This window comes from Rhinopithecus roxellana, chromosome 5 (assembly GCF_007565055.1).
Source record: "Rhinopithecus roxellana isolate Shanxi Qingling chromosome 5, ASM756505v1, whole genome shotgun sequence".
Lineage (NCBI taxonomy): Eukaryota > Metazoa > Chordata > Mammalia > Primates > Cercopithecidae > Rhinopithecus > Rhinopithecus roxellana.
This window is the reverse complement of record NC_044553.1, coordinates 29,766,864-29,780,529: the sequence shown is the minus strand read 5'-3', so window position 1 is coordinate 29,780,529 and position 13,666 is coordinate 29,766,864. Positions and strand designations below refer to the sequence as shown.

Here is a 13,666-nt window from a genome sequence, read left to right as displayed (position 1 = left end):
ATCCACCTCTGATCATCTTCACTGGCAGTGCCCTAAAGCAAGCAATCATCTCTCAGCAGCCTTTTCACTTTTGGGAAGTCACACAATGAAATGGATTAGAAAGGGGGCAGAACTCTCATTATACTCCACATGATTTTCTAGTCCCTTCTCATGTCATTTTCCCGTCTCACTCTTTATATTCCAACCACACTAAACTTCATTTATAGTTCCTCAAACTCTTCGTCCTCAAGGCCTCACTTGCTAGGCCCACATCTTTCCCGATAACAGCACCACTAAGCTTTTACTGCATTAACTACCTCGTATCCTCGTATCAGTCTAAACACATTCTTTTCGGAATATCTCTATGACCTTCCAGACTAAGTCAGACCCCTGGTTTTATGCTGGTTTAGCAACCCTTCTTCAAACAATTTACTGCAACAATAACTAAACAATAAAATCAGTTGTTTAATATTTATCCCTCAAACAGCCTAAGGACAAGAACAGTTTTGCTCCCCGTTGTATCCTAAAATTATACCCACAGAATAAACATTTGTTGAATGAATGAATAAACAGAAGGAGCAGGGGGCAGAACTAAATGGAAAACCAACGGCCGGCACATAAGAAGGGCTCATGTCAGCAGTGGCCTCTAGGAGGCACAGCATCCCGCCCAGACTCCAGGAGGCACAGCGTCCCGCCCAGACTCTTGCCTTGGCAGTCTGGGCCCCTGGCTCATTCCCAACATCTGCCTACTCACCGCATTCTCTGGGGACTGGAGGTGGCCTGACAAGGCTGGGCTGCTATTATAGCCAGAGGTCATGCCAGATGAGAGGCTTCCATTCGAGCTGGTGCACAGGGAGCTGGAGTTGGCCAAGGTATGTAGTTTATCCTCTTCCTGGGAAGGACAAATCACCATTTAACCAGCTTCTGACGTGCCCTCACTGGCTATGCCCTCTCCTACCGAAAGCCACCCCTTCCCTGCTCACCTCTACTGCTCCTTTGTCCACCTCCCAGGGCCTCCCTGACTTAGCCTCACATGCCCTGGCTTTCTCAAAGCCACCACTGCTCATATTTCCCCATACCCTGCACTTCACACCAAAGCCTCTTCCTCCCAGGCCGTGGCCAGGGAAAGGAGCTGGTGTGATGATGTAAAGAGAGAGTGAGCCCAGCTTTGAGTTGACAACAGGGGTCCCACAGCCTCCTCCAAATGTTATGTATGTCCCAAGATTCAGAGGTAGCCACAGTGAAGGTGGACCAGTCTGAGGTCCAGGTCTATCCTGAAATCAGAGGCTTGCCCCACTCCATACCCTCAACAGCTGGGAAATGATCTGCTGGTGGATTCTCAGCTTCTCTTGTTCTGTCTGCTCCCGCAGTTGGTCTCGGGCCCGGGCAATCTCCTCCTTGGCCTCCTCATGGGCCTGCTGGTAGTCTTGCAGCATCAGCTCTATGTCAGAGGGTGGCTGAGCTGACCTTGACACTGACTCTGGGCTCCTGAGGAAGATCACGGGGTGGAAAGAACACAGTGGGTGGGTAACAGTTCTGGTGTGTCCATCCAAGGCTAGCTTGGGTGATACCATCTTCTTAAAAGACCCATCCTCCATTTGCCCACAGGGTTTTAAAGTTTGATTTTTTAGCCTCAGGAGAGGTTGCTGTACAGAGAGAACCAAGCCACGTTGAGACCCAGGCCTGCAGACTTGCATAGCATGTCAGAGCCCTTCTGTCCATCCTTTCCTGTGCCTTCTCTCTGCCCAACCCCTCCCTCACTCCATTCCCTTCTATGTCCTCTTTCCACATACCCTGTCTCAGATAGAGAACCCTCCAGGATGCTAAAACTTCAGCTCCTGCTCTCCACACTCCCCTCCCCCAACAGAGCCTGCTTCCAGCAGGGTTCTGGGTCCACCCTACCTGGTGGTTTCCACAACATCCTTCCTCAGCTGCTGCAGGTATTCTCGGCGTCGGCTGGGCAAGTCAAGCTCCCAGATGAAGAGCTCTTTGTTGGGCAGGAGGCTCAGTCGTTTCTGGGGGCTAAGGCTTCGCGTCCGGCAGAAGTTCCCAAGTCGCTCAGCCCGCTCTCTCCTGAGGGTCTCAACGGCTTTTTTTTGCCTGAGGCAAAACATGATTCGCTGAAGCTGGCCCTGAATGTCCTTCACTTTAAGAGCTATCTCTGACCCCTGGAAAATCCCAGAGATGAACCAGGGCAGAGGAAACAGCAAGCTATTAGCTTTCTGGGGTTCTCTTTCCTCACAGCCCACCTCTTCCCCTCCCGACTCCAGGCTGGGGGCCCTTACCGTGCATGGAGCTCCTTCCAGGTGGATATCACAGGTTCATCAGCAGCAAGCGCCTCCCCTGTCCCACTGTGCAGCACCTGGAGCAGGGCATCGGCCTCCCCAAAGCCGTGGTGCAATTTCGCTTCTGTGAGTTCCACGCTGAGTGAGAGGTTCTGGGCCCCAACTTGCAGGGGGATCTGCTCCCCCTGGGACCACTCAGGGTCCTGGCTGTGGTCATTAGGAGGTTGTGGGGTGCCCTCTTCCTGCTTTTCAGAGCTGAGATCACCGCTGGCCCCCAGCTCCTCCTCAGTCATGTCCATTCCCCCAGGTGAGCCCTTCTGAACCCCACACCAGTTACTAAATTTGTTATGCGCCGGGAGGTCCCTCAGACTGTGGTGCTGGGGTTCAGGGGCCATGCACATCTGGCAACTGGAGCACAGTAACCCCTCGGGTTGGCAGGCCTGAGGGAGGCCCAAGGCGGAACCTCGGAGCCCTGCAGTATCAGTCAACTCAGAGACAGGGCAGGGGCTGAGGTGCTGGAGGCCTCCACATGAGGAAGGTCGGTCCAGAGTGCGTTGTGGTTTCCCTGGAGATGCTGAACTCTCACCTCCATTTTCTGTCCTGCTCCGCCACTGACTTGGCTCCCTACCGCTCAGTGGGCCATGCTCCGGGGAAGTCACCTCCTCAGGCACAAAGCTGTCGGCCAGCCTCTGGCTCCTGTGCCTCAGTGGTGGTGGCTGCAGTCTACTTTGGACCCCAGTCGTGGTCCTGGGCTGAAGCTGCTGAGGGTGCTGCCCTAAGAAACTAAACTGGAGTTTTGGACTCTGTTGTGGGTTGTGCGGGGAGTGTACCTCAAGGAAGGACGTCCCGTTACTCCTCTGTAATGCACTTCCACCTCTCTGGGAGCCGCCCAACTCATCAGTGGTTTGGGAATAATTATCCATTGGAGTCCTTGGGGCACCAACAGGGTCTGGGCTGGAGTCAAGCTTCTGGTGGCCTTCAACAGGGTGAGCTGAAGGGGCCGAGAGGGTCAAAGAGCCTGGGGGAAGACCCAGCTCTTGGGTGCTGGCACTAAGAGTGAGGATTGGGGAGGAGGCCCTGTCCACCAACAAAGCGCTGGTGGGGCCCAGCTTCTTCTTGACCCTAGGGTCCCCAGGGTACTCGGAAGTATTGGGAAGGAGCCCTGGGGAATGACAGGGGCTGGGACTGGGACTGCTGACAGCTATGCAAGACGACTCCTCTGGCTGGGAGCTGGGAGGCAGGAAAGCATCAGAAACTGAGGGGCCCACAGAAGGAAGATGCTGCCTAAGGGGGGCTTTCTGAAACCTCAAGTGGGATGAGGGTGTTAAAGGGTTCTGGGGCTTGTAGGGAGTGCTTTCCTCCTGAAGATATAGGAGCTGTGCCATTTTCTGTGCTGTTTCCTCTGCCTCTCTCTTCTGAGGTACCCCTGGCACATCTCCCTCTTCTTGAGACATAGTTGAGGTATCTGAACCCAGCCCTTCAAGGATCACATTGGCCCCCTGAGGTTCGGTCTCTGAAGCCTGGAGGCACAGGGTGGGTGTGGCGAGGTCAGTCTGGCTGCCTTCATCCACAGTGGTCTGAGTAGAGCCATCCATCATCAGGGCCTGTGAGGCTTTATCTGGGATGTCCCTCTTGGTGTTCTGCTCCCTTCTGGCCACACCTGGCTGGGAGAGACTCCCAAGCAGCTCTGAAGTACTGTGCAGGAGCTGTGAGAGGTGGAGAGACAGACTGTGCATGCTGGTCCATGAGGCCAGATCAGAGGCTGATACCGCACTAGCTTCAGGCTGAGCAAAGGAGATGTCAGTGCTGCTCTGGTGGCACCTGCTGTCGAGGGTCTGTGTGCCCTGTTCGAATATGTTCGTCCTGGTCTGTCCCACAGGGCAGCCTGCCCCTGATGGATACAGCAGCATAATCTCATCCACTGGACCTGCAGTACTTCCTTCAGCCAAGGGGGGCTTACTCCTCAGACAATCTGCTTCACCAGAAGGGCTCCTGAACTGGGGTCTTCTGTCATGACCTGAAGTGGGGGCTACTCCTTCAGAGCTCATCAGAATGTGGGGGTCTCCTAAGGCAATTGAAGAACTCCCTGGGAATACTTCCCAGGCCTCATTTGAACCTTGGGCATTCTCAGTGCTGCTGTGTGTGGTTGACAGATCGCGAATATTGGCATAAGTGCTGAGGTGACAGTGGAAGGGGGAGTTCTGGTCTTCTAGGCCATTGTCCATGCTGGAGCACCGGGCCACATTTGATGGTGTCAGGCCCTGGGGTTTCTGGCTGCAGGAAACATCGACCGTACTGCCAAACACATATTGCTTCCAGCTGATATGTGCATGCTCCTCTGTACGCCAGGGCAGGGCATAGGGATTGATGTCACTGGAGCCAAAGTGCAGCATTCCTTTGTCCATCTGAGAGCACCAATTTTCTGGCCTAACCTGGATACCCAGTTTCTCTGGCTTTCCCTGTTGGGCCTGTTCCAAAGTACCAGACATCCAGCTGGTCATGAAATCAGGGGTTGGCATGTGTGAGAGGGTAGAAGGCACTGGATAAGGAGGGGTGGCAGGCTTCAGGGGCCTGTGATCAGTAGTGCCATCATCCAAGTGAGATGAGGCTTTCTGATTGCTGTCCTCGGCCTGCAGAGATGTTCTTGCCACTGCCTTTCCTGTGGAATAGCCCCTGAGATGTGGGTTCCACAATCTGTCAGGCCCTTGTGTATCTTCGTCTGTAGGGGAAGGAGGCTCCACACTCAAGTTTAGCTCCTGAAGAGAATGAGAAGAGCTGACAACTGAGAACTGTGGTGTGGGGGAGGACTTGGAGTGTTCGGGGCCAGAGAAGATTGCAGTCACAGGAAGTGAGCCCCTGTGGTTGAGGGCTGGCTGCTCTCTGCCAGTATAGAGGTTGCCAGGCCCCTGAGCAACAGGCTGTGGTGTTTCGTTTTGCCTCAAGGACACAGTGGCTGGGTCTTTGAAGCCCTGTGATAAAATCTTGGACACAGGAGGCTTGGCCACAGCCACCTCCTGTCTCCTAGCATCTAAAATCTGACAGCTATCTAAGCCACCTTCATTAGAAGGAAGGGGATTCATACCCTGGGTGAAGCCTTCACCACCACCTGAAGCCTGGTCTCTGTGCTGCTCTTCTTCCTGCCAGCGACTGTCTTCCTGGGGGCTGCAGGTATGTTTTAACCTTGCAACAAACTTGGCTTGGGAATCCAAGCAATTGTGATCTCTCAATTCAGTGGAAAATTGTGGCTTTTCCAAAAAACATCTGGTGGTATTTTCAAAACATTCATGCTGTGGCTCTGCCACCACCTTGCTCTCCACAGACCCTTCACTTAAATCCAGGATGTGTGGTCCCGGAGTTGTTGCAGGTGGTTCTGGACTGGTTTGAGACACCTGTGCATTCTGGTCACCTACAGAGCTGTCCCTAAACTGCCTCAGTGGCTCAGAGTACATGCCTGCAGGGAAAGAGGCAGCCTCAAGTTCTGTGCTTGCTTGCTTCTCAGCAACCTTTTCCTCAGGAGCACCTATTAATCCTAAGCTTCCATTAGTAGCTGAGTGGCTGAAGGAACTTGTCCTCCTCACGTCAGAGGCAGAAGGAGATCTGCAGCCTTGAGCCCCAGATAGGATAGCAGCCACAGTAGAAGGCTCACAAGTGCTGCTCTCTGTTATACTAAATTCCCTAATAACATCTTTGGGCTCAAGGCCACGTGTCAAATGCACATCAGGTCCCCTAGAAGAGGTCTCTCCTGTCTCATCCATTTCATAGGCCCTGGAAGGTACCCCACAGGGTGGGTGGACAGTACGCAGGGCAGCCTTGAAAGCCTCCTTCCCCAGGTCACCACCTCTACAACACAGTAAAGTAGAGGAATGGGAGGAATAAGCATGAGTAGCAACAGGTTGAGAACTGCATGGCTGTGGGCAAGGAAGAGTTCTGCTCTCTTTTCCTCTAGACGTGCTGAGAGTCCTGCTGCCTTCAGGGTTCCTTGAGAAGACAGGGTCATGTAAAGCTTCCCTTGGATATCTGCATGGGGCTCCCTCCCCAATTTCCTCAGGATTTGGGCTTGGTCTTTGATCTGGCAGTGGAGTTGGTCTGGAATGTTTGCTGCCAGCCCCGCAGATTTCTGTCAACCCAGACCCAACACTCTCCTTCCAATTCACACACTGCTGTGTGGGAGCTTCCAGTTCAACCCCTGTCAGAGCTCCAGGCAGAATGGTATCTTGTTTGGGATTTGCCCTACCTTCTTCAAAGCCAGTGGAAGCCTCAGGGCATTGGACATGGTCTTGCTTAGGCCCTGAGGGGCTTGTAGAATTCTGAACATCACAGGTCACAGATTGACTTTCAAAATGGGCTGTTTTTTCTTCCTGTGCAGTCACTAATAAATTACCTGAAACTTCTCCGTATGTGGTGTTTAGAGTTCTGGGTTCCTGATGCTCTGGGCTGCTGTCCTGACTGCCAGCAGGTATGCCCTCTGCAGTCTCCTGTGGAACTGACTGACTTAGCTCATGCAGAGTCACTCTAGGATCATCACAAGGGGCCTGAGAAGATAAGGCAGCCACTACCCTCCTGACCCCTTCCACAGGTGCTGAAGAAAGAAGACTGTCTGTGGCCAAAGGATCAACAGAGGAAGGCGTTCTGGTTGCATCTTTCTTTTTCTCTAGGATTTCAGAAGAACCAGAGTGACATATAAACGGTTCACTTGTTCCCGCGAACTGCCTCTGTTCTCCAGTACAATGTTCTTTGTCTAGAGCAGGGGCAGCATGGGAGAAAGCCTGCACAGGATCCCACGGCTCTCTGTCAGTTTCCGTACTGGGCAGAGATTGAAAGCTGTCTGCAGACAGAGGTGTGGCCTGGACCTTCCTCTCGTCAGTTGACAGATCTGTCTGCCCTGCTTCAGCAGATAGAGATGCCACACGAAATCCCGGTGCTTCACCCTCATTCCTGGTCTGGTCTGATGATGACAGGTCTATTTGTTTACACTGAGGCCTGCCAGCAACCCCTGAAGAACATTCAGGTTCCAGCAAAGTTTCACAGTAAGAAAGGACTGTGCCCCCGGCCACAAAGTCATTAAGCTGCTTTCTCTGGGCCTTTGCCTGTCTGATCTCCTCCAAGATGGCCAGGCACATGGATGCATAGTCAGAGGGCTCCAACAGCCTAGGCTCCGGACTGGGCACCCTCGGCAGGGAAACAGGTGCTAAGGAAACACTGCTGGTCAGTCCGAGGTCCTCAGTCTCCTCCTCTGCCTTCTGCCTTGGCTTGCTGACTTGGTCATTATCCTCTTCCAAGGAGAAGCTGACCCTCTTTTCAGGCTGGCTAGAGACCTTGTTCAGTGAACTGACTCCTATTTCTTTCTGCATAGGCACCTTGGCTTCAGAAGCAAAATCTTCACTGGTACTGAAACCCAGCAAGGTGATTTTGAGGTCCTTTCCATGGTCTTGGGGGCTGGTGCTTGCTGAGATCCTGTCCTCTGTCCCCAGAGAAATGCTCTCTGGTACACCAGATTGACTATGAGATCCCATGGCCATGGATCGCACAGACCCACACCAGGCAGTGTGTGCCTCAGAGGAACCCCCTCTAACATTTCCTTCAGGGCTGTGGCCTCTGGTCTCTGTACTCTGGTCCTGATGATCTACTCCAGTTACCAAGGGACTGTTATGAATTTTCAACATTGTGAGATCCAGCACACAGTCAAGTGAAGAGATGCCTAGAACACCAGGTACATGAAGACAGCTTCTTGGCCGCCTTGGAGAATTCAAGGGCAAGGTATTACTCAGGTCTTGGTGAGGAGGAGCTGTAGATAATTCGGTCCAGCTTAGTAACGGGCTGACAGTTTCTTGGCTGAAAAATGTGTCCCTACAAAGCTGGCTGAGACTAGGAAGTTTCTGAGTCACTTTATTTTCTCCCTGTAGGCTGCCTCCCCTTTGTATAGGCATTTCTTCAACTTTACCTTGAGCTTTTGGCTCCTCTTGGTTGGAACTACTTATGTGTTCAGCAACTTGGCTTTCCTGAAAACCTTTCACAGTCTCCAATTCCTCAAGACTTCCTAAGCCCCAAGGCTGCCCTTTGAGACTTGCTGATGCTTTTACCAACTGGCCATTATTCTCAGAAGACCTCTCTAGCCTGGGCTGCAATGGCAGAGCTCTAGTCAAGGCTTTCATTCTCTGTGGGTGAAGAGAAGTGTTGGTGAACTCTCTGCAAGTTGTGTGTTTCCCTAAAGAATCAAAAATATCCCTGGCAGGTCTGTCTGATCCAGCTGGGTGGGTATGCTCTCTCACAGGTCCACTCTCTTGTACACCTTCCCTTGACCTGAAGGGGTTCGGGGTGATTTTTTGGACCTGGGGATGGTTCCCAGTGCTGTTAACCTCCATCTCTCCAGCTTCACTATCCCTAAAGACAGTAACATCTGTCTGTCTTGGAGAAGATGGCTGATCCTTAGAGGTCAAAAGGTTTCCAGAGCTGTCTGGCCTAAGGGCATGGTCAGTCTTCTCCTGCTCCTTCTGGTCCTGGAACACTGACTCCTTATCGACACCTGGTGTGTGGGAAGCATGAACCTGCTTATTCTGCTTAGATTCAATTTCTAAGATGCCATTTTCCAGCTGCATTACACTCCTAATTAGCCTAGCCATTTCATCAGTATTATTAACTCTTTTATTCTGTTTCTTTCCAGAAGGTTCTCCGTTGGGATTTAACATTTCTTGTGATTTTCCAGGACCCTTGCATTCACCGGGGTTTCTTTCCTGAGGGCGTGTAACTAACTGGAACCTCTCATATGCAGGCTTTGTGCCTGGAAGCTTAAACTCTTCTGAGCTATCTTTGGGATGAAGAGCTTTTTCAAGAAGCCTAGTTTCATTTTTCCCTTCCCACTTAGGGGTTGGACTCTCATCCTGGGCCACCATCACCGGGCTGCTTACCCTATGATGTACAGATCTGGACTTCAAAGAAACAGCACTTTCCCATGGCAAGTCTTTCTCAAGGCCTACATTGATGGTCTGCCTCATAACTGTATTCTGATCCAGCTCTTCTTCCTCACATGCCTCAGATTCAAGAAAGAGGAGGAGAGGCTTCCCAGACTCAGTGCTGTCTGAGGAAACACTGCAACAGGACTGAGCAGTGACCTCTCCTCCTTCGAGTGCTGGAAAACTGTGTTTATTTAAAATTCCAACTTGATTTTCAAATTCACATACTTTTGTGCTGGTAGAGGGGAGAAAATGTCTGTTCTGAGTAACAGAAGAATAAACTGAATCATGGCTTTCTTCTGTAATATTTCCAGGGCATTTACCTGATTCTCTGATGACTTCCTCGGTATTCAGATCTACTGGTATCTCAGCTGTGACCTGCTCAGATGAGGCAACCTTAGAATTCTGGTTTTGTAACAGCACTGGCAAATTATTCTTCAAATAAGCATCTTGGAGAGCTTGGTGGTTGTGACCAAAGCCCCAGGCTTCCCTGGGGGGTGGGGAAGGTACCCTTACTTCTCTGCAAGCTGGAATCTCTAAGGCAGTTTCTGTCAGGGCATCCCTGCTTTTGGTCACATAGAATGTTTCCAAGAGTGGGGGCTGCAGGGAAGATGACAATGGATTCCAGGGAGCAGAGTGAAGGTATAGCTCTGGACCTGAAGGAAAGGCAAAGGAGATATTTATGTGTCTTCTAACTGCTTCCTTAGAGCTCTCCTGGCAATCTGTCTTCTCTTCCTCTAGTGGGTAGTGGCTGTCAGGACTTAATTGCCCTGGCTGGACTGCACTATTTTTCCTGAGAGGAGCCCAGCCTTGGGGCCAATGGTCTGCTTTGGTGGCTGTAGTGACATTACTGTGACAAGCATTCTTCTGGAAAAAATACTCATCAGAGGAAGTCATCAGTCCAGGTTTCCTGCAACTCTGAAGGCATTCTTCCAAGTTGTTCTGCTTGACTTCACATGCTTCTGTCATGGAATCTGGTATCGTGTTCCCTACTGCAAAGACCTGTGCATTTGTAGATCGAGAAGCAGCCAATGATTCTAAGTCTGCTGAATAAGTTTCGTCATAACTCACCTCTTTCTCACTAGTGCTAAAGAAATCTGAAACACCTTCTAATTTGGCATTTAAACTGTCCTGTTCTTTCTCTGCCCTCAAACGCCTGATTCTGGACAGATGGATTGGAAAGCTGTTGAGATTCAGATTGCTAGATACCTTAGGGCCAATTGGCAATGGAGTATCTCCTCCTTTGCCAGAAGCTTGGGCCAGGGAACCAGAGTCTTCCTCAAGGTAGGGGAAAGCTGGCCTGGGTGCTCCTATGGCCTCCAAAACAGGGCGAGAGAGTTCAAGGAGGTACTTTTGCTGAAGGGCAGACCAGTCCCTTTCGTGGGTGCCGCCTACATGAGTCAATGTGGTGGCAGAGGCAGACAGCACGTTTGATACACTAGAATTGTGGGATGCTTCAGAGCTGCCCTGCTGGGTCATGTCACAGATGCATCTGCCCTGAAAAGTGCCATCAGCTCCTGGTTGAATAAGCTTTTGAATTCCCCAGAGAGACAGCCTGGACGTATCAGAAGCAGAGGCTGTGTGCTCATCTCTTGAAATGCAGAGGAGCTCAGTACTGCCTTGGTGCAGTTTGGAGCTATATGGCAGAACCGTTTCTGCATCTGATGGCTTTAGTTCCTTAGTATTTAGCCAGTATCCAGGTCTCTCCTCCTTACAGGGGTGAAATTCCTGCATATCAGGACTTGGACATAAAGAACCCACTATTCCTGGGGGGCTGCTGGGGTTAATCTTAGAGTCACAGGAAAACCAGGAATCCATGGACATCAGTGGGCTCAGTGGGCTCTCTCTTGAAAGCTGCATGCCTTGGAGAGAGTTGGCCTGCTCAGAGTAGCTTGGCTCTCCCTGTGACTCCGCCTGCTCACAATGGGGTTGGAGCTCACAACGGGGTTGGAACTGAGGATCAAGGTAAAACGAACTGCTCATTGGCAGGACGGCATCCAGCCTAGCTGCTGTTCTGTAGTTGATGGGACCAAGCCTGCATATTGCCTCTTGGTCCATTACAGGCAGATTGGAGTCCTCCAGGTGCCAAAAAGTCTCTGTGGGTATCTCATCAGCTGAACCAGAGAAAGGTTCCTCTTGCTGACCTTCTGCTAGTTCTTCCTCAGCATCAATCAGGCTATCCAAGGAGAAGCTCCTGTGAGTTTGAGCAAGTAGGTCATTGTCTGAGGGTGCAGTGAAGCCCCTCACAGAAGCTCTAGTTCTGGTCCTGGGGTGGCCATGGTTGTTGGTGGGATGATTTCCCCCTAGCCTGTTTTGTGGGCTTTGGTACCTCTTCTCAGCCAGTGAGTCCTCAGATATTTGGCTGTCGTCACTTTCAGAGTTCTCTGGCTCCAGGAAATCCCACGTCCTCTCCTGAGGGTCCTCTGGCTTTAGTGGCTCTATCAGGGCTTTGGCATAGACACACGAGAGAGAATCCACTGAGTAGTTGCTATCTGAGTCAGAAAAATCATTGTCTTCTCTTGAATGATCCACTACTGGACTAAAATCTGTGAGTGGGGCCATGGTATCTAGGTCCCTCGTATTTTGTTGTCTCTTGAAAGGGCTGCCAAGAGGCAAGTGAGAGGACTTTTTGGTAGTATTTCTGACCCTGGCTGCCAGGACCCTCTGACGCCTTTTTGATGCCCTCCTTGGAGAAGGTGGTTTGTATTCTGTCCAAAAAGTCTTGACTGCCTTTCCATGCCCAGCAGTCTGCCTGGATCCATGAGGATATGGGGAATTGCAACTGGCTCCCTTAGCAGCCGTGTGGGTCCCCAGGTTCCCTTCTTTTCGCCACCCAGCTTGTGTGTGGCTAGGGTCTGCTAGTCCTTTCGCCCCTCTGGTCTGGGTAGTAGAGGTGAGGATCTTTGGCTCATGCCTTGGCTTTAGCTTGTTAGCTGATTTCCCCAGAGATGCTAAGCCCTGGATCACCATCTGATGGGGCTGCTTACCCACCCTCTCCATTTCCTGGATGCCAACAGAGTTGGGACTCACGGTGAGCCAAGTGTCTGGAGCTGAGGCTCCCTTCCTGGACAAGGCTGCTCTGGCTGTGCAGGGCTGCCCATGGCCTGAGGAATGCAGGACGTTCTTGAGGAGACACCCTGTCCTTGGAGGGTAGGAAGCTGCCTGTGACAAACACTCTTCTGATGATGTTTTCTCTGATGTTTGGTGAGTAGGGTCAGGCATAGGTGGTAATGTGGTAGAGGGATCCCAACTTAGGAAAATGCTGTGAAGACAAGGAAAGCTATCTCAGAAGACGCGAGAGGTACTACTTCCTGTGAACAGAAGGAGGTTAAAAACAAGGCCAATGTCACTGTCTCCTATTGACTTCAGAGCCAGAGAAAAGCTCTCTAGGTATTAAATGAAATTGTGGACACTAGTCCTAGCTCTCGGAGAAGCTCCAGGCCCACTCTGTTCCTCAATTTCTTCATCTTATTAAAAAACTGAACTGAAGTGGCTGGGCGCGGTGACTCACACCTGTAATCCCAGCACTTTGGGAGGCCGAGATGGGCGGATCACGAGGTCAGGAGATCGAGACCATCCTGGCTAACAGTCAAACCCCGTCTCTACTACAAAAATTAAAAAATTAAAAAAAATTAGCCGGGCGTGGTGGCAGGCACCTGTAGTCCCAGCTACTCGGGAGGCTGAGGCTGGAGAATGGCGTGAACCTGGGAGACGGAGCTTGCAGTGAGCCAAGATTGCGCCACTGCACTCCAGCCTGGGCGACAGAGCAAGACTCCGTCTCAAAAAATAAAATAAAATAAAAACTGAACTGAAGCTAATCACACTTATAGGGAAAGTTTCCTATTAATAGGCAATATGAGGAATAGAGGAACAATTTAAATGGTATTATGAGGAACCAAAAGATAAATCTATAGAGTGATACACATTCTACAGAACTGTAATTATCAATAATATGAAGTAGTAAAAATAATGATTACAAATAAAACAAGAAGAACGGTTAAAAGAAACCTGAAAAACAACAAACAAATGCAGCATGTAAATCCTGCTTGGATCTTGATTTGAAAAACCAACCGTTTTAATGCTGAACCATGTTAGAGAAAAAAGAGAGAGAAAAAAGAAAACTGTAAACAGTTTTAGGCAAGCAGAGAAATTTGAACATGGCCTAGGTTTTAGAATACACCAAATAATCTTAATTTTGGTAGCTGTCACAATAACACTGTGGTTACAAGAAAAGTCCATTTTTTTTTAGAAGTGTATACTTACAAATGCAGAACTAAAGGGACAAGGTGTCTAGAAGTTGCTTTAAAAAACTTCAGAAAATGGGAAGGTAGGCAAGTGTGTAAAGCCTAATAATCGCTGAATAGTATCAGTGATACATATACTATTCTTCCAATTCTTCCAACTTGGCATATGTTTAAATTTTTTTCATATTAAAGTTTTTTTTTAAAAAAG

The 13,666-nt window shown here is 50.4% G+C and overlaps 1 protein-coding gene across 6 annotated transcripts in view; it reads right to left on the bottom strand.

Annotated features, from left to right (window-relative positions):
* STARD9 (StAR related lipid transfer domain containing 9) overlaps nucleotides 1–13,666 on the bottom strand; it is a 150,750-nt gene that overhangs the window by 23,781 nt on the left and 113,303 nt on the right. For all 6 annotated transcript variants that reach the window (XM_030931371.1, XM_030931372.1, XM_030931374.1 and 3 more), the window contains 4 exons: nucleotides 2,265–12,476; nucleotides 1,882–2,079; nucleotides 1,284–1,467; nucleotides 734–871 (listed from right to left, as the gene is read on the bottom strand). In XM_030931371.1, coding sequence (XP_030787231.1) covers nucleotides 734–871; nucleotides 1,284–1,467; nucleotides 1,882–2,079; nucleotides 2,265–12,476 — 10,732 coding nt within the window. The remainder of the gene's footprint in view (nucleotides 1–733; nucleotides 872–1,283; nucleotides 1,468–1,881; nucleotides 2,080–2,264; nucleotides 12,477–13,666) is intronic.